General features: G+C 38.1%; 2 protein-coding genes across 3 annotated transcripts; both read left to right on the top strand.

Annotated features, from left to right (window-relative positions):
* Nucleotides 1-207: 207 nt before the first annotated feature.
* Nucleotides 208-6,607, top strand: LOC113024673 (adhesion G-protein coupled receptor G1-like). Its single transcript, XM_026171973.1, has 10 exons — nucleotides 208-337; nucleotides 540-647; nucleotides 1,640-1,801; nucleotides 1,879-1,936; nucleotides 2,027-2,118; nucleotides 2,962-3,080; nucleotides 4,586-4,863; nucleotides 5,781-5,883; nucleotides 6,010-6,344; nucleotides 6,435-6,607. Exons 2-10 carry the CDS (start codon nucleotides 546-548, stop codon nucleotides 6,479-6,481), a joined length of 1,296 nt encoding a protein of 431 aa, XP_026027758.1. The 5' UTR covers nucleotides 208-337; nucleotides 540-545; the 3' UTR covers nucleotides 6,482-6,607.
* Nucleotides 6,608-11,669: 5,062 nt separating this feature from the next.
* LOC113026643 (adhesion G-protein coupled receptor G1-like) lies at nucleotides 11,670-22,100 on the top strand. 2 transcript variants are annotated; one of them, XM_026175673.1, is made up of 12 exons: nucleotides 11,670-11,949; nucleotides 12,259-12,313; nucleotides 13,000-13,087; nucleotides 13,228-13,356; nucleotides 14,187-14,336; nucleotides 14,427-14,481; nucleotides 14,577-14,668; nucleotides 16,644-16,762; nucleotides 18,831-19,105; nucleotides 19,700-19,802; nucleotides 19,972-20,300; nucleotides 20,386-22,100. In XM_026175673.1, exons 1-12 carry the CDS (start codon nucleotides 11,892-11,894, stop codon nucleotides 20,496-20,498), a joined length of 1,566 nt encoding a protein of 521 aa, XP_026031458.1. In that variant the 5' UTR covers nucleotides 11,670-11,891; the 3' UTR covers nucleotides 20,499-22,100. The 2 variants fall into 2 exon arrangements, with proteins under 2 accessions (XP_026031458.1, XP_026031450.1); XM_026175665.1 differs by having other exon boundaries at nucleotides 12,256-12,313.
* Nucleotides 22,101-22,257: the final 157 nt, after the last annotated feature.

The following is a 22,257-nucleotide window of genomic DNA, read 5'->3' as shown; positions in this document are numbered from 1 at the left end:
GCCATGTGTGCTCATTTATAGTTTTGATGCCTTCAGTGAGAATCTGCAACATAAATAGTCGTGAAAATTAAAACAAACCAGTAAATGTGAAGGTGTGTCCCAACTTTGTCTGGTAGTGTTTATCAATATTTGCAGGTAATATATTATCTGATTATTGTAATGGAAACGTCACCTTCAGTATATATTCATAGATTTAGTTGTGCCATTTGTTTCAGATCAGTGAATACTTATATAGTGAGTATATCTTTGCAGGTGTTATGAGGAAAGAACTGCAGCCTGTGAACTCAAAAGGCGTATATTCGGCTTCAGTCGTCAAACCGTGGACTCATCACTAGAGGTGAGCACATTTTTGGGGGGTGAGTTTGTTGTTTTTATAATATCTTTTCTTGAAAGATCTATAAATACCTGAGACAAGGAACAAGGTGCAAGCAAAGGTAACTTTTATAAATTATAACCTGTGTTATATATATTTGTATTGATATACTGTGGAGGATGTATGCATTCAGATCTTTTTTCATGCTCTTGTTTGTGCTTTTCAGGGTGATATGAACCCTACATCTCACCACAGAATTCACATCCCATCCTCAGCTTTCAAAGGAGCTGCCACCACAGTGATGGCTTCTGTTATCAACAGCACTTATTTTAAGGTAAGTAGAACCTTAAGAGAGAACCTTAGTCCCATCATACCGTAAGAATACATAATTTAAGTATTGTCTTTCATAGAAACATTTTGCATCAACTTTTTTTTCCAAAAATTTTGTTTATTTACTTTATATCCTCTGTCCCTTGAAGTGGAGATCAGGTCTTGTTTGATTGCAGAATGATATGATGGCTGAGCGAGGCAGAAAGGATTTTACTCAGAGCTGTAGAAGTTTATTTATAGCTGTCAGAAGGTGATGTGGAAGAAAGCCAGACGTTAGAGACACAAAGGTGAAAGTTCAGATGGAGGATGGCAGCTTTTGAAAAGCCTGAGCAGGGGCAAAATGACAACATCCAAAAGTCCATTATGGCTTTGCAAGATAGGGCGCTAAAGTTGTAGGATTTGGATTCTCAACAGGACACTGCCCTGCAAAACGAATCATCTTTCCATGGCATCCTTGTTGCATTCTCTTTAAGAGTCCTCACTTTTCAGAGGGCTTTATTATTTTCTCACGCATCAGTAGGAATGGAAACTTATAAGAATTTAGCAATGCTGATTCCATTATCAATAATTTTTACCCACTCGATTGCTTATTGATGCTCATTAGGTTCTCGTGGGCTTTGCTTTGAGAGTCACCACCAGCTCCAAGCAGCATGTCAAAGATATGCAAATGAATTGCATGCTGTGAGCTATTTCCCCTCTTTGTTGTTATCAGAATTGGGGTCTTTTAAAAAGCAATGTATTACACATTGAACAGGATACTTTTCTTCAAAGTAACGCAGTACGCTACTTAGTTACATCTAGGGCAACATAATTCATTATACTACTCCTTACATTAGGAGTAGTATATATACATACTCCTTTCTCTGTAAAATGGCCCAAAATTCACTCTTTCATAATTACCATTTCATAATATAAACCTACAGCCTACAGTCCCACACACAACAAAAATCCCATTTTCAACACTAACATTACTGTCATGTGTCTGCCTCATTGCAGCTGAGTCCTCCTCAGAAAAGTAGATTCCAATTCCACCGCAGAGAAGGCACTGTGCTCAGAGGATTAGTCCTCGCGGTGAAGGCAGTTAACATGACAGAAAATGGTGAAATCATCAGAAATCTCTTACAACCCATCATGTTATTCTTCAAACACAACAAAAAGGTAAAAATACAAACATAGTTGGGCTAACATCATATTTAGAAAATGGAATAACCTGTTTCCATCTTATTTTGATTTAGTCTTCACAGATTACAGATGGAACTTGTGTATTTTGGCAGGAATCAGACAATGGAACAGGTGCTGTTATCGATGTCATTGTTTGGTATTTTTATTTCTAAGTAAAAAGGTGACGCACACTTACTTGCTCTGATTTTTTTTCCTGTGTAGGTTACTGGAGTGTTAAAGGCTGCAAAACCAATAAAACTGAAGATGAATTTATTTGCAGCTGCGACCATCTCAGCTTCTTTGCTGTTCTTGTGGTAATATAATTTAACAGAAAATGATCAAACTTTGGTCATAAAAATATATTTTTGTCTTATTGTTTAGCAGCTGTAACTCGGCACAGCATATCAATTAGGAGACAAAATGCCATGTGTATAGCATTTGAGGGGTGACATATTTTGTATAATTAAATATACCAGAATAAATGAGAGGAATAGATTTTTTAATGCCAGCGTGAGCTAACTAGTGCATTACATATAGATTGTATAAAAGCAGGATGTAACCTGATATGTCACTCGTTAGTTTTGGAATCAGCATTTAGAAGCCTCAGTGTTAGCCGCCTTGAGGAAGAGAGGACAGCGGATGTTAGGAATCTTCATCAATAATCTGTATTGGTACATTGTACAGATACAGATATCTGCTTTTGATGACTTACGAAACAACAATAAAATACTGGAATACTTGTATTCTCTCACTAAAACTGAAGTACAAATTGTTTGACTGGGTTGTGTCACACCACATAGTATTTGTTAAATAATATCACTAATCTAAAGGTTAGCTGACAGTATTTAGCCAGAGCTGTTTATGCTAGCAAACATGTTACTCAAAGCTGGCGCATGCCTGACTTTGAGCCTCTCGTTATAACTACAATTATAACTCTATTACAATTGTAATAAATAGGATGAAATTATCTATAGAACCTCAAAACTATTTTTGTACTAAGCTGTAAACTTGATTGTTAATATCATTATGGCAATTTTAACCTTAGTAATTAACTTGCTTTTGGGGGAACTGCAGTGTTTAGCATGTCTACACCAGCTTCTTGGTCACACTGGTACTTCCCTTATTTTTACATACGTACATATTGTCTTACGTTTCAGAACTCTGAGATATCAGTCACAAACTTGGAAGCGGAGAAGCTAAGCTACATCACTTACATTGGATCAGCACTTTCAGTCGTCTTCACATTCATCAGCCTGATTGTCTTCATTTGGTTACAGTGAGTGTCCTCATGTCCCGTGATGTGTCATATTTAAATATTGTAGAATATCTCTTTAGTTTAGCAGACGAGACATTTTTTTCATCCTTTCATCAAGGACCTAAAGTAATGTGTTCATACTAAGTGAATTACTGCCATCTCATTTCATAGAAAAATTACATTTTGTTTTGTTTTTTACTATGTTGTGAAAGATTAGACATTAGTTATTAAGCATCAGAAAACTAACTTGTCCCACACACTTAACATGACATTCATTGTGAAAGATTTCACATCAAGCATTTCATTCTGAGTGGCAAAAACCCAGGTCACACAAATAGCCAGGAAGCCCACCACAGTGTTTGGTGGCTAAGTAGATGGCTTGCCTGTTTCTGAGAACACTACTATGTTATGTTGCTAGGTTACAGCGCCTCTCACCACATGTTGCTTCATAGGACCTCAGTTGTTGCTCCAATTTTTGAAACTTTTTAAAAATAATGTTTGAACTTCCCTGCATGAATGCTTTTTTGCAAAACCTATTTAGTTTGTAAACCTAAAGAAATGCCTGGGTTTTTGCCATTTGCAGAGAGTAGGTTTTAGTTCCTTATAAATAAATTATTGTTCTCTCTTCTATAGTTTGACTTGTTGTCTGTGACACTGCACCCTGCTGATAGTAAACCACTTCAGCCCCCAGTCTAGTTTCAACACACCTATATGTCAGTATTGCGCAGCAGCTATAGCTATAGCTGATACTTTCGCTTTAGTTCATTGTAAATTTACATTGAACTTTGGCCACATCTCAATTTACCTTAAAGTATTTTACGGGGTTGGAAAGCTTTGAAACACTGTGAATCCTGACACCTATGTCAGTTGTTGTGAAAATGTTTATATTTAATGGCTCTTGCATGTGACGGTGCCAAAATGACATGGTTACCAAATCTGCTCCAAACTTCACGTTTGATAAGAGTCCAAGTGTGGAGACGTCTCTATGGCTTTTGGTCACAGATGAACGAACTACTGCATAGGCATAGAAACAAGAAATTGGGTACTTAAGTTGTAAACATCATTCAATGTTCATGAGATGTACAGGAAATTTTCATTGTGGGTTCTACACAGGACAAGCAACTCCTTCATGAAACTACCATGAAGAAATGTGTAAGCTATTCATGTGACAACAGGAAATAGCTTGACAGTAGCAACAGTTGGCCTCAGCTGTAGCACACTTTGACAAAGTGTGAAGACCCTATCATCACTGCTGCCAGCTTCAGTTTTTTGTCTTTTATTGTTTAATCCACAGGACCACGTGCCTCACTTACACATAGACAAGACATTTTATCTTGTATATTTAGTCTTATAGCCATTATAAACAAACAACAAGCTTATAATCTCTATTGGTGTAAAGTATGGAAAAGCATGAAAAGTATGAACAGATATTGAAACTGATTTTAAAATTAAACATCTAAAAATGCCAGATTATGTCTACTGTCTGCAAAACTGGTGATAAATAAATAATCCTGTTTCTCTTGTAGTCGGCGGTGTCCTGAGAAGGCCACAGGTCTGCACATGCAACTTACAGGGGCAATGTTCTGCCTCCACCTCAGCTTCCTGCTGTGCAGTTTCTGGGAATGGCTGAGGAAAAATGAGGACAGCTCAATTTGCCTGGTTCTTGGTCTCTTTCTGCATTGGTCTCTGCTGGCCACCTTGACCTGGAGTGCTCTGGAGGGGTTTCAAATCTACCTTTTGCTCATTCGGGTCTTTAACATCTATATCAGGAGATACCTGCTCAAACTCTGCCTGGTTGGATGGGGTTAGTGAAGTTTTGTTGGGACATTGTTTCTGTCAAATATGGAAAAAAAAGAAAAGAAAAACACTAATGAAGCAATAGTTCCAAGACAAGACTGAGGGCAATTAATATAGGCAAGGTAATTAATGATTTGAAAACAGGAGAGTAACAAGACAGCTGAATCTAATCTAACTTCTATCGTTATCCTTCTATCAAAAATGAGAAACTACCTAAACGGAAATACTGAGCACAAGTTGGGGTGAAACTCATAACAGTTGAGACCTGACAATAAAGAACACTAAGAAACCAAAAAACTGACAAATAACCTTAAAAACAAGTAGAATTATACAAAGAAAAATTCAGAAACAAGAGTATCCTGAGCTCTCTTTGGCTGTTGTTTGAATTGGTCACCTTTAAATTAAGAAAAAGTTATAGTGGGACATTTTCACACATTATCTACTAAAGCTGCTGAATGTTATTGACTTTTTTCCATTGTGTTGCAAATCACTTCCTCTCTCAGTTCAGCTTCTAGTCAACTGAACAAACTGACAAAGTCTGGCAGTTTAGAGATAAGAGGAATATGTAGATGGGGCTCAATCTCAAAATTTCTCAAGGTTGGTGATTTGTGTAGACTCGTATTATTGTTTTTTGTTTGTTTGTATTTTTTTCATGTAGAGCAATTTCTTTTTGAATAAATTAAATTAAGAGAAGCCACATTCCAGTGTTTGCGTTTTACACGTACACACACAGACACTGGCAAGGTTCTTACACTGAAGCCCAGAACTTGGTGATAATCTAACATTCTCCGTATATCTTTTATTTTATGTTTGAGAAACTGCAATGGATATTGCAAATTTAAAAAAAAAATGTTACATTTGATCTTATCTTGGTCTTTGTATCTAATGATTCAATTAAAGGTAATTGATCATTCTCTTGTCCAGGTTTTCCCACATTGGTCGCAACAATTTGTGGGATTTCAGGTGTTTATGGAAAGTACACTCTACAACTAAGGGAAACCAAAAATGGCAATTCAACAGCACAAATGTAAGAAACTCAGTGGTTTTGATTTTAAATATGTAATTAGCATGGTATTTTGATTATGCACAGATACATGCTGTTATGTTAAAGGAGCTCACTGTATTTTTTTATTTTATCTTTTTTAATGGGCAGGTGCTGGATTAGCAGCGACTTCCAATCAAAGTGTCCTCTAGTCAGCTACATCACTACTGTGGCCTTTCCTTTGTTGGTGGTCGTGTTCAATGCCTGCATGCTGGGGCTGGTTGTGTGTAAGATGCGGAAATTAAGAAGTGATGATAAGAAGATGAGCTTTGTAAGCAGCAGTGACTGGAAGGAGATAAACAAAGAGAAAAGAAAGAGGTTATGGAGGGACTGTGTCACAGTGCTGGGCCTCAGCTGTGTGCTGGGGTTACCTTGGGGGTTAGCCAGCACTACGTACGTTTCACTCACTGGGATCTACATATTCACCATTTTGAACTCCCTTCAAGGTTATTATGTGAATGATTCTTATATCAAATATGCACTGGACTTTGATCACTTGCAAGAAGAATTAACACTCGTTTTTCTTCTCTTCTCAGGTGTATTTATATTTCTTTGGTCTGTGGGTTTGGCCCGGAAGTCTTGATCGGGCTATGTTTCATTAGTCAGAGACTCTTCAAAAAATGTTGAACACCAGTTTCAGCAGCCAATAGCCAATAACAGCCAAGATGTATTATCTATGATGTATATTAGGTGTTGACTGTTGAATGAGTTTTTGGGTTTTTGTTGCTGTTTTGTTTCTTCTTTTATATGCAAATGTATATTTTCAAAAAATGCAGCTATGATTCTTATGGTTGTATTATTTTTAGTAGAGAAGGCAAAGATTCTCAACAATTTACTGATTCATAAAAGACAATTCATGTATTATGACTTAGGTAAGTTACTGTAGATGGAAACTTTTGTGCTTTCATAAAAACATTTGGTTTCACTGCAGGTCAGTCTCTCAGTGAACTATACACTTTCAGATATTTTTGTCTGGCTTTCTCACGTATGAGTCAAGTAGGAAAACTATGATTAAAATATTTTAATGCACAGCATCATTTCTACACACTTAAATGGTCTAAATGATAATTTCTGGAAACTATCATAAGGTTTAAAGTTTCATGTTAGTTTCTTGAGCTAAAATTGCACCTAACCTTTTGCTTTAGTGGTTTAGGTACAAAGATTGCTGTCAGTCCTTCTGTTTTAATCAACAGTACATCCTGAAACACAAGCCAGCCTATCACAGAGCCTACATACCCTCTCAGCAGCTGACTCAATGTGTATTAGTCACCTATAATTGAGGAGACTATGCAGACACGCCATGACTTTTTGCTACTGTACAGATGATTGTGAAGCATGAATGTTGCAACATAGCTCAGTGGTTAGTACTGTTACTGATGGAGTGTTTAACATGAAAAAATACTTTAATTGCTTTGGACTGAACTAACTTTTCAGTGAAATGGGGCTGCAGACATCATCTGATGTTATCTGACAGGAATTGAAACTGAGTATTGAACTATGAAACTCAATAACAGAGTCGCTGTAGAGTGACCCCTTGTGCACAATAATTGCAGCCTTTTTTTTGTTTTATTCGTGGTTTTACTCATAGGCTGGTTGATTTACAACAGCACATAATGTGACAGATCCTCCAAAACACATGCAACCAGAGTAGCATTTAATTCAATTAAGCTGTAGTTATACATCCAGTTCATAAGAACATTATTCTCAAGGCACCTTACATAATAAGACAAAGACCCCAGGAAGGAAAACCACAACCATATGGTGATCCTTTATAAGCAGCACTTGGCCATAAAGGAAAGAGACAGGAACAGATCTTCAACACAAGCCATCTGCTTTTGTGGTTCCAGGTGAGGGGAAATAGAGGATAAATAAGAAGAGCACACAGAGATAAGGAGGGCACAAATTATGAGAAGAAGGCAACATTTTGTGGTAAGCAGTAGTGCCGTAAAACACATCAAGAGTGAAAAGAGTTTAACAGAGGAAGAATTCTTTTGTGCATCATGGGAAGTCCCATCACATCTGTCAAACAACTCACGGTTACAGCTGTTCAAAACACCACGAGGCTGGCTGACATGATTGTGATGGGCAAGCCGTGAGTGCTCAGACTGTGTTTATTGAACGCAATATGGATGAGATCTTGGCTCTGCAACGGGGAATTGATACAGGGAGTGCAGAATTATTAGGCAAATGAGTATTTTGTCCACATCATCCTCTTCATGCATGTTGTCTTGCTCCAAGCTGTATAGGCTCGAAAGCCTACTACCAATTAAGCATATTAGGTGATGTGCATCTCTGTAATGAGAAGGGGTGTGGTCTAATGACATCAACACCCTATATCAGGTGTGCATAATTATTAGGCAACGTCCTTTCCTTTGGCAAAATGGGTCAAAAGAAGGACTTGACAGGCTCAGAAAAGTCAAAAATAGTGAGATATCTTGCAGAGGGATGCAGCAGTCTCAAAATTGCAAAGCTTCTGAAGCGTGATCATCGAACAATCAAGCGTTTCATTCAAAATAGTCAACAGGGTCGCAAGAAGCGTGTGGAAAAACCAAGGCGCAAAATAACTGCCCATGAACTGAGAAAAGTCAGGCGTGCAGCTGCCAAGATGCCACTTGCCACCAGTTTGGCCATATTTCAGAGCTGCAACATCACTGGAGTGCCCAAAAGCACAAGGTGTGCAATACTCAGAGACATGGCCAAAGTAAGAAAGGCTGAAAGACGACCACCACTGAACAAGACACACAAGCTGAAACGTCAAGACTGGGCCAAGAAATATCTCAAGAGTGGTTTTTCTAAGGTTTTATGGACTGATGAAATGAGAGTGAGTCTTGATGGGCCAGATGGATGGGCCGTGGCTGGATTGGTAAAGGGCAGAGAGCTCCAGTCCGACTCAGACGCCAGTAAGGTGGAGGTGGAGTACTGGTTTGGGCTGGTATCATCAAAGATGAGCTTGTGGGGCCTTTTCGGGTTGAGGATGGAGTCAAGCTCAACTCCCAGTCCTACTGCCAGTTTCTGGAAGACACCTTCTTCAAGCAGTGGTACAGGAAGAAGACTGCATCCTTCAAGAAAAACATGATTTTCATGCAGGACAATGCTCCATCACACGCGTCCAAGTACTCCACAGCGTGGCTGGCAAGAAAGGGTATAAAAGAAGAAAAACTAATGACATGGCCTCCTTGTTCACCTGATCTGAACCCCATTGAGAACCTGTGGTCCATCATCAAATGTGAGATTTACAAGGAGGGAAAACAGTACACCTCTCTGAACAGTGTCTGGGAGGCTGTGGTTGCTGCTGCACGCAATGTTGATGGTGAACAGATCAAAACACTGACAGAATCCATGGATGGCAGGCTTTTGAGTGTCCTTGCAGAGAAAGGTGGCTATATTGGTCGCTGATTTGTTTTTGTTTTGTTTTTGAATGTCAGAAATGTATATTTGTGAATGTGGAGATGTTATATTGGTTTCACTGGTAAAAATAAATAATTGAAATGGGTATATATTTGTTTTTTGTTAAGTTGCCTAATAATTATGCACAGTAATAGTCACCTGCACACACAGATATCCCCCTAAAATAGCTAAAACTAAAACCAAACTAAAAACTACTTCCACAAACATTCAGCTTTGATATTAATGAGTTTTTTGGGTTCATTGAGAACATGGTTGTTGTTCAATAATAAAATTATTCCTCAAAAATATAACTTGCCTAATAATTCTGCACTCCCTGTATACCTGATGACCAGTGAGGGACATTAGCCCGACTGCAAAATCGGATGCAGTTGTTCACATTAACCCAAACAACAGCAAGTTTATTTATTCATGCGGGTGGCTGTGGCTCAGGTGGTAGAGCAGATCAGACTGGAAGGTTGGTGGTTTGATCCTTGGCTTCCCCAGTCTGCATGTCAGATATCCTTGGGCAAGATGATGCGTTCATCGGAGTGTGAATGTGTGTGAATGTAGATTACTTTGTACTTGTGTTTAGAAGTGCTTGAATGGGTGGATGAGGCATGTTGTACACAGTGCTTTGAGTACTTGGGGAGAGTAGAAAAGCACTATATAAGAATCAGTCCATAATCATCTCCTTCACTCATTCGGCTCTGGAACAACAAATTCTTCTCCTTGATAACAGGACTCTGTTTTGACTCTCTGCCCCTATCCTTCAAGGACACCTGCATCAGCCGAGGACTGTTGACTTTTGCTTAACCAGGTGAAAGGACACACTCTCTCTCAAGCTGAACACAGGATACACACACACACACACACACATATGCATGTACACTGATGCAGATATACACTCACCCCCCCCGTCCCCATTCCAAAGCCTCTGATGCTTGCTACCCACCTGATGCAGACGGTCCAGTCCAGCACTGGAAAAGGCTGCAGGACAACATGGCTGCTGTCTACACCGGATCATTCCTTACCCCATAGAAGCCTAGACTTCCCACACCACACCTAACTCCTCCAACTCACATTCCCAGGCAGCTGAGAGATACAATCTCTAGTGAGTCCAGGGTCTGCCCTGGGTCCTCCTCCCAGTAGGATCATGATCTTGGAATGGGAAGTGCTGGTTCTCATTCCTGCTGCTTCACACTCAGCCACAAACTGCTCCATTCAAAGCAGAAGGTTACCGCACGATGAACACATCATCTCAAAAAACCCAAACAAAGACCCTCCACCACCTTGCCATGCTTAGATATTCTGTCCAACACCAACCGGAAACAAGTACAACTTACTACCAGTGATATGAACCGAGCTCTGGCTTTATTTGTACAGGGACAGAATGGTCTGTAAAAATGAGCCAGGCACCCCATTCTCCTCAACAGGATATCCTGAGGGACCCTGTCAAATGCCTTCTCCAAGTCCACAAAACACATGTATACTGGTTGAGCAAACTCCTACCCACCTTTGAATATCCTTGAGAGGTTTAAGATGTGGTCTAGTGTTCCACAGTCAGAACAAAAAAGTCATCATTCCTCCAGAATCCAAGGTTTGACTAACTGGCAGACTGTCCTGTGCCCTGGCATACACTTTCCTAAGGAGGCTGAAAAGTGTGATCCCCTATTGTCGGAGCTCTTCTTTAACAGGGGAACCACCACTACAGTCTGCCATTCCAAAGGCACCCCCTGAGATCTCCACTGAACATTTCAGAGGTGTGTTAACCAGGACAGCCCTACAACATCCAGAGCCTTCAGGAACTCGGGAAGGCAGCATCAAAATAAACCCATAGATATATTATAAAGACATGAAGTACAACATACAATATTTACATACAAAATATAGTGAAGGAGTAGCAGAAATAAGCTGGAAATAAGCATAATAGATTAATTTTAAATGGTTTCTATGACTCAGTAATGAAACCTTATTTAACTGAGGCTTTTGTAATGGTACTGATGGCTGTAACTATCAGCATGGTTTGAAACAGGGTGCAACAGTACTCTGTGTTGGATTTTTTTACTTTGGAAATGTCTTTTATTTTTTTAAACTTATTTCCTAACTCTCTTTTTTTCTTTAGGGTGGATTTTAAGATTTCTGTCAGACTTGTTTTAACATTAATTTATTGAAATTCTTTGCCCAAGTTATGATCTCATCAAGTTATCTTGTGTTTATGAATGTTTATCTTTCTCTGGCTCTCTCTGTCAACCAAGAAGCACAGCATAGAAAGGATTAAGGTCATACCATTAATTCAAATGATAAAGCCTTGATAAAACAACTGATAATTTTCCTTCATGTAACCATAGCAGCAGGGTCTCCGGCAGACAACGCTCAAACTGATTCACTGCCTGTGTGTTCAGTGTGGTTATATACTGTCTGTGTAAATATTTCTATCATAACTCAGAGCAACAACTCGCTACTTGAACTTCTGCCTCTGCCAAGAACATGTGATATATACAGATGTGAAACTCCCACTTTGTCTCAGTTAGCAAGCCTCAGCCAAGCAGAGCAACACCCTGTGGACCTCATAGAGCATACCTGTGTTTGTGGCTGAGTGAGCCACGATGTGGATTACATTTTTTCTAGTTACAATCTTCTGTTTTTCTATGTCCCAAGCTGTGGGTGAGTAAATTTACCATATCATTCCTATGATGTTTAAAGTTGTGTGCTTGTGAGGGAAATACCACTCTAACTGTTATTATCTCAAGGTTGTGGATTTTCTCAAACCACGAGAAAAGTAAAATCACTGACTAGCATCTCAGCTATCAGGTAGCAGGAACGCTAAGTTCCTAGTGTTGATCAAACAGCTGCTTCTCACTTGCCTCTGGAGTTAAATGTCACTTTGATGTTTTATCACCTTTCAGTCTTGTTTAAATGTATTAATGATGCTAATTTTGATCCCTTCACTTCTGGTGTGTATCACTATAGCAGACTACTGTGAAAATGTTCTCCAGGAGTGCCTAAAAAGGCCCACTGCATGGACACGGTAATTCGTTTTATTCTGTACATCTCACATTCCTGCTTTTGAAAGGTTATATCATCTTTCTCATGAATAAATAAACTTGCTGTTGATAAATACTAGTTTAACATAATTGATACAACCTGAAGGAGAGATATGATCACTGTTTATGCATTCACTCCATATAACAGAAGTTACTGCCTGTTAAAATGTTTTTATCTCTACATAGGCTGCTTTTCAGTGTTTTAACATGGTTTCATCATAAAAACGTACTAAGTGTATAATCTTTTTAATTTATACCGTAATCTCAATCAAATGTGACACTGAGGGCTCCTGGCAAAGTGTCTGTGTATAAATAAATATTTATGACATGAAAGGACACTTTGTCACATTTTGAGATGCATTTGACACTCTGGAAGCGTAGGACATTATTTTTAAATTACTGTCAGGGGTTTTCAAAGATCAGTGCTATAATGTGTCTAACTGGAAAGGGTGTTGGTTGCACTCCCCAAAATAACTGATACTTTTTAAAGCAAGTAAATATAATATATAACTGTGAACAAATGAAATCAATAAATTCAAATCACACCAAAGCAGACTGTGAAATAATTGTTTTTTTCTTATTTATTAATTATTTCTATTAGTTTATTGTCTCTGTCTTCAGTTATATCACTAATTTGTATATCTGAACTATGTTAAATTTCTGTTGGTAGTTGTTATGAGGACAAAATTATGACCTGCAAGCCAAGAGGTCGCTTCATGGCAGGCATCAGACAACTCAAAGTAGACTCGCTTCAAGAGGTGAGGTCATTTGGAGCTGAAGTGCTTTTTGGAAGTGAAAAAATTACATTTTATCTGAATTGCTTTATTTTTGTATTAATGAACTCAATAAATAACAAAAACAGAATATTTAAAATTTTGTTTTTGTGTATACGCTTCAGGTTGATGTGAGTCCTACACATGAACATAGGGTTCACATCCCATCATCAGCTCTCCAGAGAAGCAGAGGAAATGTGCCTGAGGTGGAGGTCCTGGTGGTGGCCTCTGTAATAAACAGCAGTCATTTTAAGGTCAGTGACTCCAGAAAGAGAACGTTGATGTCATTCACTGAAAAAATGCTGATCTGTGGGGGTTGCAGGTTCAGTTTCACTGAAGGCCACAGTAGGAAATGAGAAATACTGTCCTTTATATCATGTCAAATATGTACGTCTGGTAGTATATTTAATCAAATCTTAAATTTCCATGTACATATACCCAGAAATCTCACCAGTTTTGTTTCACATTCCTGAAAATGACAAATCAGTTGTGTGGGAAGTTTCATAAACAAGAGTAAAAACATGTTTGAGCATGTAGTTCAGCCTTCAGCCTCCCTTCTTCCCTCGAATTAGTGCACATAAACTTGCCTTTACAGCTCAGGTACAGAAAACAGAAACATACTGGGCTGTATGTCTCTTGTAAATTTGGCAACTTCCTAAAGTCGCTGGTGTCCATCTGTAACTCCACGTCTCTTGTCATGCTGGTGTGTGGATTCAAACATCACAATCACAATGTAAATTATGTTCTTTAAAAACAGATATATGGCGCTCTGTTATACAAACGTCTTCTGCTAAAAACAACCTCAGACTTCCATCTTTGCTTGCATCTGCTTTCCTGTTTGTTCTATTCTGCTTTTTCTAGCTTGTAAGCTTTCAGGTGGTTTTGAGTGTTGAGTCTGTTTAGGCTGTTTACTGCGTGGGTGTGTGTAGTTGTGTAAACCACATACTAACACATTTGTTAGTATGTGGGCTGAATTTAAATTAGTGAAGGGCTAGATTTGGCCTGTGGGTCTTCATGTTAAGAGGAGAGTTTTTTGCAGTCAATCTCATCCCAGCACTTTGTTCACGTGTCTCACACATTGCAGCTAAGTCCTCGTTCAAAAGGCAGGCAAATACAGTTTCACCGCAGAGAAGGCACTGTGTTTAGGGGCTCAGTCCTATCGGTGAAGGCAGGAACTCTTTCAGTGAATAACCTCCAGCAACCCATCAAGTTAATCTTCAGACATGACAAAGAGGTAAGAAGACATCAAAATGGTTGCAACAGCATCTTACTTTGAAAATCTAATAATCTGTTTTCATGGTATTTCTATTCATTTTTTTCACAGGTGGAAAATGGGACTTGTGTATTTTGGGCGGAATCAGCAATGGGAAATGGAACAGGTATTATTACAGATGTCAGCCTCCAGTATAGTCATTTCTAAATCTAAAGAAGATTTACAACTACTTAATGTATTTGTACGTATTTATTTTATTAGGTTATTGGAGCACTGAAGGCTGTGAAACCAGTAACACAGGAAATGAATTTATTTGCAGCTGCAACCATCTGAGCTTCTTCGCTGTGCTTGTGGTAAAATGATAACCTCTTTCTACAGAATGTAATAAAGCCCTGTGATAAAATCTGCGCTTGTCTAATCAGTGTATAGCAACTTTAATTAGGAACAGCATATGAATTGAGTCTTTAAAGAGTTTGAAGGGTGATATCTTCAACTTAAATGCAAGCAACAAAAGAGCCATTTTCTCTTGGAAGTTCCCACATATAATAACAAATTCTAACAAATTCAATTCAATTTTATTTATATAGCACCAAATCACAACAACAGTCGCCTCAAGGCGCCTTATATTATAGAGTAAAACCCAACAATCATATGACCCCCTATGAGCAGCACTTTGGCGACAGTGGGAAGGAAAACTCCCTTTTAAAAGGAAGAAACCTCAGACAGAACCAGGCTCAGGGAGGGGCGGGGCCATCTGCTGCGAGTGGTTGGGGTGAGAGAAGGAAGACAGGATAAAAGACATGCTGTGGAAGAGAGACAGAGATTAATAACAGGTATGATTCAATGCAGAGAGGTCTGTTAATACATAGTGAGTGAGAAAGGTGATTGGAAAGGAAAAACTCAATGCATCATGGGAATCCCCCGGCAGCCTACGTCTATTGCAGCATAACTAAGGGAGGATTCAGGGTCACCTGGTCCAGCCCTAACTATATGCTTTAGCAAAAAGGAAAGTTTTAAGCCTAATCTTAAAAGTAGAGATAGTGACTGTCTCCCGAATCCAAACTGGAAGCTGGTTCCACAGAAGAGGGGCCTGAAAACTGAAGGCTCTGCCTCCCATTCTACTTTTAAATACTCTAGGAACAACAAGTAGGCCTGCAGAGCGAGAGCAAAGTGCTCTAATATGGTGATATGGTACTACAAGGTCATTAAGACATTAAGATAAGATGGGGCCTGATTATTTAAGACCTTGTATGTGAGGAGCAGGATTTTGAATTCAATTATGGATTTAACAGGAAGCCAATGAAGGGAAGCCAAAACAGGAGAAATCTGCTCTCTCTTTCTAGTCCCTGTCAGGACTCTTGCTGCAGCATTTTGGATTAACTGAAGGCTTGTCAGGGAGTTTTTAGGACATCCTGATAATAATGAATTACAGTAGTCCAGCCTGGAAGTAATAAATGCATGAACTAGTTTTTCAGCGTCACTCTGAGACTTTTTTAGAGACTAATTTTAGAGATGTTGCGCAAATGGAAGAAAGCAGTCTTACATATTTGTTTAATATGTGCATTGAAGGACATGTCCTGGTCAAAAATGACTCCAAGGTTCCTCACAGTGTTACTGGAGGCCAAGGTAATGCCATCCAGAGTAAGAATCTGGTTAGATACCATATGTCTAACAAAGTAAGAGATGCTTTTCAGATCTTAGCTAACCCATGCATTCAATTTTTAAATAACATTTGATTGAAGGAGTTTTAATTTAGCACTTCAATTTAAAAAAAACAAAAACAAAAACAAACAAACAACTGAATTCAGTGATTTGCAAATCTTATGAATGCATGTGGGAAAATACCCTTAATTTGAATTTGTTGGCAACAACAAATCTCAAAAAGGTTGGGACAGGGGCTATAAAAGGCTGGAGAAATAAAAAGACAGCTAGAATAACATTTTACCTCTCATTATATATATTCCCAACAGATTTGCCTTGAATAAATTTCTGTCCACAAAAAAAGGCAGAAAATCAATAGTGGATACTCATGATTTCCGGTGGAACTTACATGATTCTGTCATGGAAGTCACTGAATGGGCTGAGGAACACATCCAGAAATCTTTGTCTATAAAAACGGTTCACCATGCCATATGAGAACTTGAAGCAGGAGTGCAGCAGTCTTCTATGGGTCAAAACTAGAGTGAAAAAAGTGGAAAAGTTGTTATAAGAAGAGGTGGAGTGATTTTAAATTATAATACCGAAACTATTTGACCGAGGCCCGTGGATAGGCCTCCATTAAACATCTTAACATAGACTTCATTTCAACAGTGTCTTTTTATGTTCCAGAACCCACAATTATCAGTGAGTAAATCTCATTCGGAGACACTCAGCTACATCACTTACATTGGATCAGCACTCTCCGTTGTCTTCACATTCATCAGCTTGATCATCTATATTTGTCTACAGTGAGTACATATGTTTTACTTGAATGTCCTTTTAACTTCTGCCATGTTTTGATATTTTCTCTAGTATTACATTTTAAAGAGGTGATGTGTTGATAAAGAAATATATTATTGTTGGCTTAGTTCATAGAAAAAATTCTAAAGGTCAACCACTGACAGAAGTTATGTTGTGAAAGACTGGTTTATTGCATCAGTCAGACCAGTTTAAATGTACTGTGTCACATCTGGTGGGAAACAAACACTTGCACATAATCTTTCCTAAAGTGTGGCACCCCACAGTCGTCGGTCAAAAACTGTTCACACTTGACTGATCCTCAGTCAAGTGTGAACAGTCCTGAAGCCCTCTGCATGTTTGCAGACAAAATTGGATTTTTTTTTTTCTGAAGCTGAAGTCTATGCAGTTACATTAAAACAATTTCCCCTAAAGCACTGGTTCCCAAACTTTTTTTGCTAGGCCCCCTTTGTTTTATAAGATTCCCACTGTAACTTCACTGTATAATGAGCTAACATCTCCAAAATTTCAGTAATTATAAGAAGTGTTCATGTGAGATAATGTTTGTCCGTTATTTGGACAGTGAGCCCAGTGCGTGCTCCCGACGCAGGGGAAACCTACCTTGGCACAAGGGCTGGGTATCATCAATGATTTCTAATCAATTGGATGCAGATTCGATTTGATTAAATTTTGCCCCAGACAATCAGAAATATTATAATTCTGATCATTTATCAGTACTGACACTTGTGAGACTTCATCAGAGGTGTGAGCATCACTGCAGACACCTTTGTGTCAAAGTAACTGAGGATAAAATACAGATGGGAAACTGTTTTAAAAAATACACTGAGAGAGAGAGCTGTGCAGGAAGCGTGATTTTATCGTAGTGGACACAAAACGGTGAAAGTAAGAGGGAAGTAATGATGATATTTATCAAATGTGAAGTGTAATTTTGATCTTTTGCTGCCGTTTCAGTGAATTTAGGTCAGAGAGTGATAAAACCTGCAGCATCAGAAGCTGTGAGGTGTCAGCTTTCAGCACCGACAGCGTGCCCGTGTATGTGCCGTCGGGTGAGAAAGCCGACATCTCACAGATTCTGATGCGTCGGGTCTGCGCTTTGTGTTCACATCTTTGTGTGGAATCCTTTTTCCTGCCATCATTTACTATTTTAGCTGTTTGGTGGTTGTTGATATAGTTTTGTGAGTTTTAACCCGAGATCCTGGCATTTCTGGCAAAATACATTTATATTTAATAATCGATTCAGGGTTAAATAAATGATCGGAAAATCGAGTTTTGAAACCCACCCCTACTTGGCACCACTGTTGTACAGGTGAAGCCAATGGCAAGATATGCTTCATCACATTTTCTAGTCTTTGGCTTGGAAGTTGGTTCGGAAGCATATTTGGCGATGCTTCATCTTCTGCTTTGTGTTTGTGTGGGAGCTCCGTCAAAAAACCTGTCCATAGCAGTGTCCAAGGCTTCTTTTATTATTCATACCCCACCCCCCTCCGCCAATGGCTTTGCACCCTCCACTTTGGGAACCACTGCCATAAAGGAAGTAGCTGGAAGAAGAAACAGAAAAAGGAGCACTGGATCCTCTGACACTTATCTCCTTGGATTAAAGGCAGTTAGGATGCAAAGATAATCATTATTTTACATAAAACCTATACATTATTAAAAAGGGGTTATAGTCTTCAAATAAATAAATATAGTAGCAAATTATGAAGAAATATCAACATATGGGTCATACTCTAAATTGCTACATTTATTTATTTAAATTTACTTCATTTATCTCTAATATTACTTTGAAAGGGTTTAGTTCTTTCTTCCTCCAGCTTCATCATCTTCTTCCCATTTTTGGCAGTCTTGGTTCCCGCACTCTTGGTTACATATAGAACAGGATACATTATCTGGCATATTTAGTCTGACAATAATTATGGGAAATCACAAGCTTCTCAGTTTCATCTGTGTGGAGTTACTATTGTTAGTGTTATCAAAATTGAGGGTTCAAAGCGAAAGGTTTAAAAAAAGGCCAAATTTCTTCCATTGTTAAAAAAATTGTAATTCTGTTTCTCTCTTTAGTCGTCGGCGTCCTGAGAAGACAACTAATCTGCACATGCAGCTAACAGGAGCAATGCTCTGCCTCCACCTCAGCTTCCTGCTGTCCTGTTTCTCGGCATGGCTGCTGAATGAGGACAGCCCAGTTTGTCTGGTTCTGGGTTTGATTTTACACTGGTCTCTGCTGGCCACCTTCAGCTGGACTGCTCTGGAGGGGTTCCATCTCTACCTTCTACTAAGTCGGGTTTTTAACATCACTTTCAGGAAATATCTTCTCAAACTCAGCTTAGTTGGATGGGGTGAGTAAAGTAAGGTTAAAACACAATTTCGTCAGATGCTGTCAAACAGGCCAAATGGAAATGGATAGTGTAGGTTTGTTGTTGTTGTTGTTGTCGTTTGATACTACAAAGTTGAGAAAACATCATAAATTTGGTGATTAAAATCCAGGTAAATGGCTAAATGAGATTGGTTTGTCCATATGGTATGTATACAGTATTTTTTCCATTTTCTACAACTTTTTTTTACTACAAATACTTCAGTGATTTGCTGAGAGTGTCCAATAATACTATATGAAATTGTAGCATGTGCACAAATGTCGAGTGATTACAATGAGCATGGGGAAAAAAAAAAAAAAGTCCAGCAATCAGTGTCGTAATAAAGCCTCAAGGATGGATAATCTTGAAAGGCTGGTGAGTGGTCTAGATCCACACTCAACTTTTGTTTTTAATTATTTTTCATGTAGAGCAACTTCTTTTTCAATAGAAAGACTGCAGAGAAGTCATGTTTGCTAACATTTGCACTTCAAGCTGTAGCACATACAATTTTTTTTTATTTTATCTTTGTAGATACATTTAATACTTCACTTCAAAATCATTCTATTTCTACTTTTTTAGGCTTCCCGACACTAGTCGCAGTGATTTGTGCGATTTCAGGTGTTTATGGTAAATACACCCTGCACATGCGGGACGCCAAACTCTCCAATACAACAGCACACATGTAAGAAAATATCATCAGTAGGATTTTTATGCATGCAGTGACCCATGAGATTTGATTTCTTAAGACAAAAAAAAATCATACTTTGGTGTTAACATTGGTGACATTTATATCCTGCCTCCAAAATGTTTTATATTTATTTAATACATATTTGTTTTTCAACAATGAGCAGATGCTGGATGAACAGCGAGTTCCCGAAGAAGCACCTTATAACCAGTTTCATCACTACAGTGGCCTTTCCTTCCTTGGTGGTGCTGTTTAATGCCTGTGTTATGGGACTAGTTGTGTTTAAGCTCTGGGGGATAAGAAGGGGTAGTGGAGGCTTTGGAAGCAACACTGGCTGGAAAAAGACAAACAAAAACAAAGGCTGGAATTTATGGAAGGACTCTGTTAAAGTGTTGGGCCTCAGCCTTGTGCTGGGGTTACCTTGGGGGTTAACCAGCATCACATATGTTTCACTCCCTGGTATCTATGTATTCACAATATTCAACTCCTGTCAAGGTTAGTATGTGACTAATTCTCGTATAAAGTATGCACTGGATTTTGATCATTTGTGAGAAAAGTTGCATTTTTTCTCTCTTATCAGGTGTCTTCATGTTCCTGTGGTCTTTGGCTTTGACCAGGAAGCCTCAATCAAACAATAACTCATCAACAGACACCTGTCAGAAAAAGCTGACCACCAGTTTAAATAACAGCTAAGACAAGTGAATTATCCTGACTTACAAACCCAATTCCAAAAATGTTGACATGGTGTGTAAAAGGTAACTGAAATCAGAATGCAAACAAATGAAACAATTAAAACCTCATATTTTATTCACAGCAGAACATGGAAAATATATCTAGTTTTTAAATCTGATAAAAATGTACCATTCTAAGAAAACTCCCAGCTTGAATTAGACGCCAGGAGAACATCTGAAAAAAGTTTGGACAGGGCCATATTTGCCAGTGTGTAGGATCCTCTTTTCTTTTATTAGAGAGGAAGCTGCAGACTCTATCACTGCAATATACAAGGTATAAATATGCAATAATTTACAGTATAAAGTGTCTTGAGGTGACTGTTATTGTGATTTGGCACTATATGAATAAAATTGAATTTAACTGAATTTTAGGACGCAGAGACCAGCTGCTGGATTGGCTGTGCCAAATGTTTTTAATTTGTGAAAGGTTCGGACTGGAGACTGGGCAGTTCCACACCTCCACTCTCCTATTCCTATTATGCTGTTGTAAAACGTGCCTCTTTCCATTCTAAATTAGCTTTGAGAGCAGCTGGCAGTCCTCTCCATCTACTATATTTTTATATTTAAACAACTTTTAAATATTTTTATATTATCTACGTTCCACTGTGAATAAAATATGGCTTTATGAGAATTGGAAACCGTTGCATTCACTTTTTAGTTGCATTTTACACAGCATTTTCTTACATTTTCCCAATGACATTCATATATGGTAATGAAGACTCATTTTATTTGTTGATGTTTTTTTTCTCTTCTTTCTTATTTTGGAATCAAATACAAATATGATTTTTGTTAGTATATTCAACAATTAACTTGTGAATCATTTAATTAAAAAAGCAGTTACTGTGAAGATCATCTATATTCTTTAAACTGTATTATAGGTATAGGTCAGGTAATGTATCTGTCCTACAAACTTAACCTATATACTACAGAATGTTATTAATTATTGTTACTGTTATTGGCTAGACATGGTAGATATTGATCTTCATAAAGCAGGTGACTTCACTGCAGACTAATCAGTTCAGTTATGTACTCTGTGGTATTTTAATATTTCTGCATTGTTTCATCAAGTATACACTCACTAAAATGCTTGTTATGTTAGCTGACTCACTGTAGGGGTGATTCAAATTGTAATAGAGAGACAGACAATAACTGCAGGAGTAAATAACGGATAGGTTGTTTTTGACACTGCCCCCTGGTGACAGTAAACGCCTGCAATATGTTGACAAAGGTCTACATGACTGTCATCAATGTAGGGAATGCGAAAATCTATATAATCTATATTATTTTGCATAACCATTGTTTTACTTTGGGCAGCTGAAGTCTATTTTGTGGACAAAATTGTTGCACTGTTAGGCTATATAAACAGGATTATGAAATTTCACTAGTAAAAGGTCTTTGTAAAACAGTTATTCCACCCGAAACAATTTTCAGGTTAGTGCAGCACCATCTTTGTGTGATAACAGATTTATTTTTAGGTTGATTTTATGATCAAATGTTATATTATGTATAATATTATGTATAATACAATTTTTGTAATAAAATAAGTACAGTTTAAAAAATTTAATCAACACTGATCATGTTTTATTATTATTTTATTAACTGATTAAACCATAGATTGGGATGTTGGACTATTTTTGATAACTATGTTTGAAAGCATTTTTAAGTTTGGCAAAACGTTTGAGAACCACTTGCGACTCTTTTGTCCGGAGACAAAACACTGT

This window comes from Astatotilapia calliptera, chromosome 1, assembly GCF_900246225.1.
Source record: "Astatotilapia calliptera chromosome 1, fAstCal1.2, whole genome shotgun sequence".
Taxonomy (NCBI): Eukaryota; Metazoa; Chordata; class Actinopteri; order Cichliformes; family Cichlidae; genus Astatotilapia; species Astatotilapia calliptera.
This window is presented reverse-complemented; position numbering and strand designations above follow the sequence as displayed.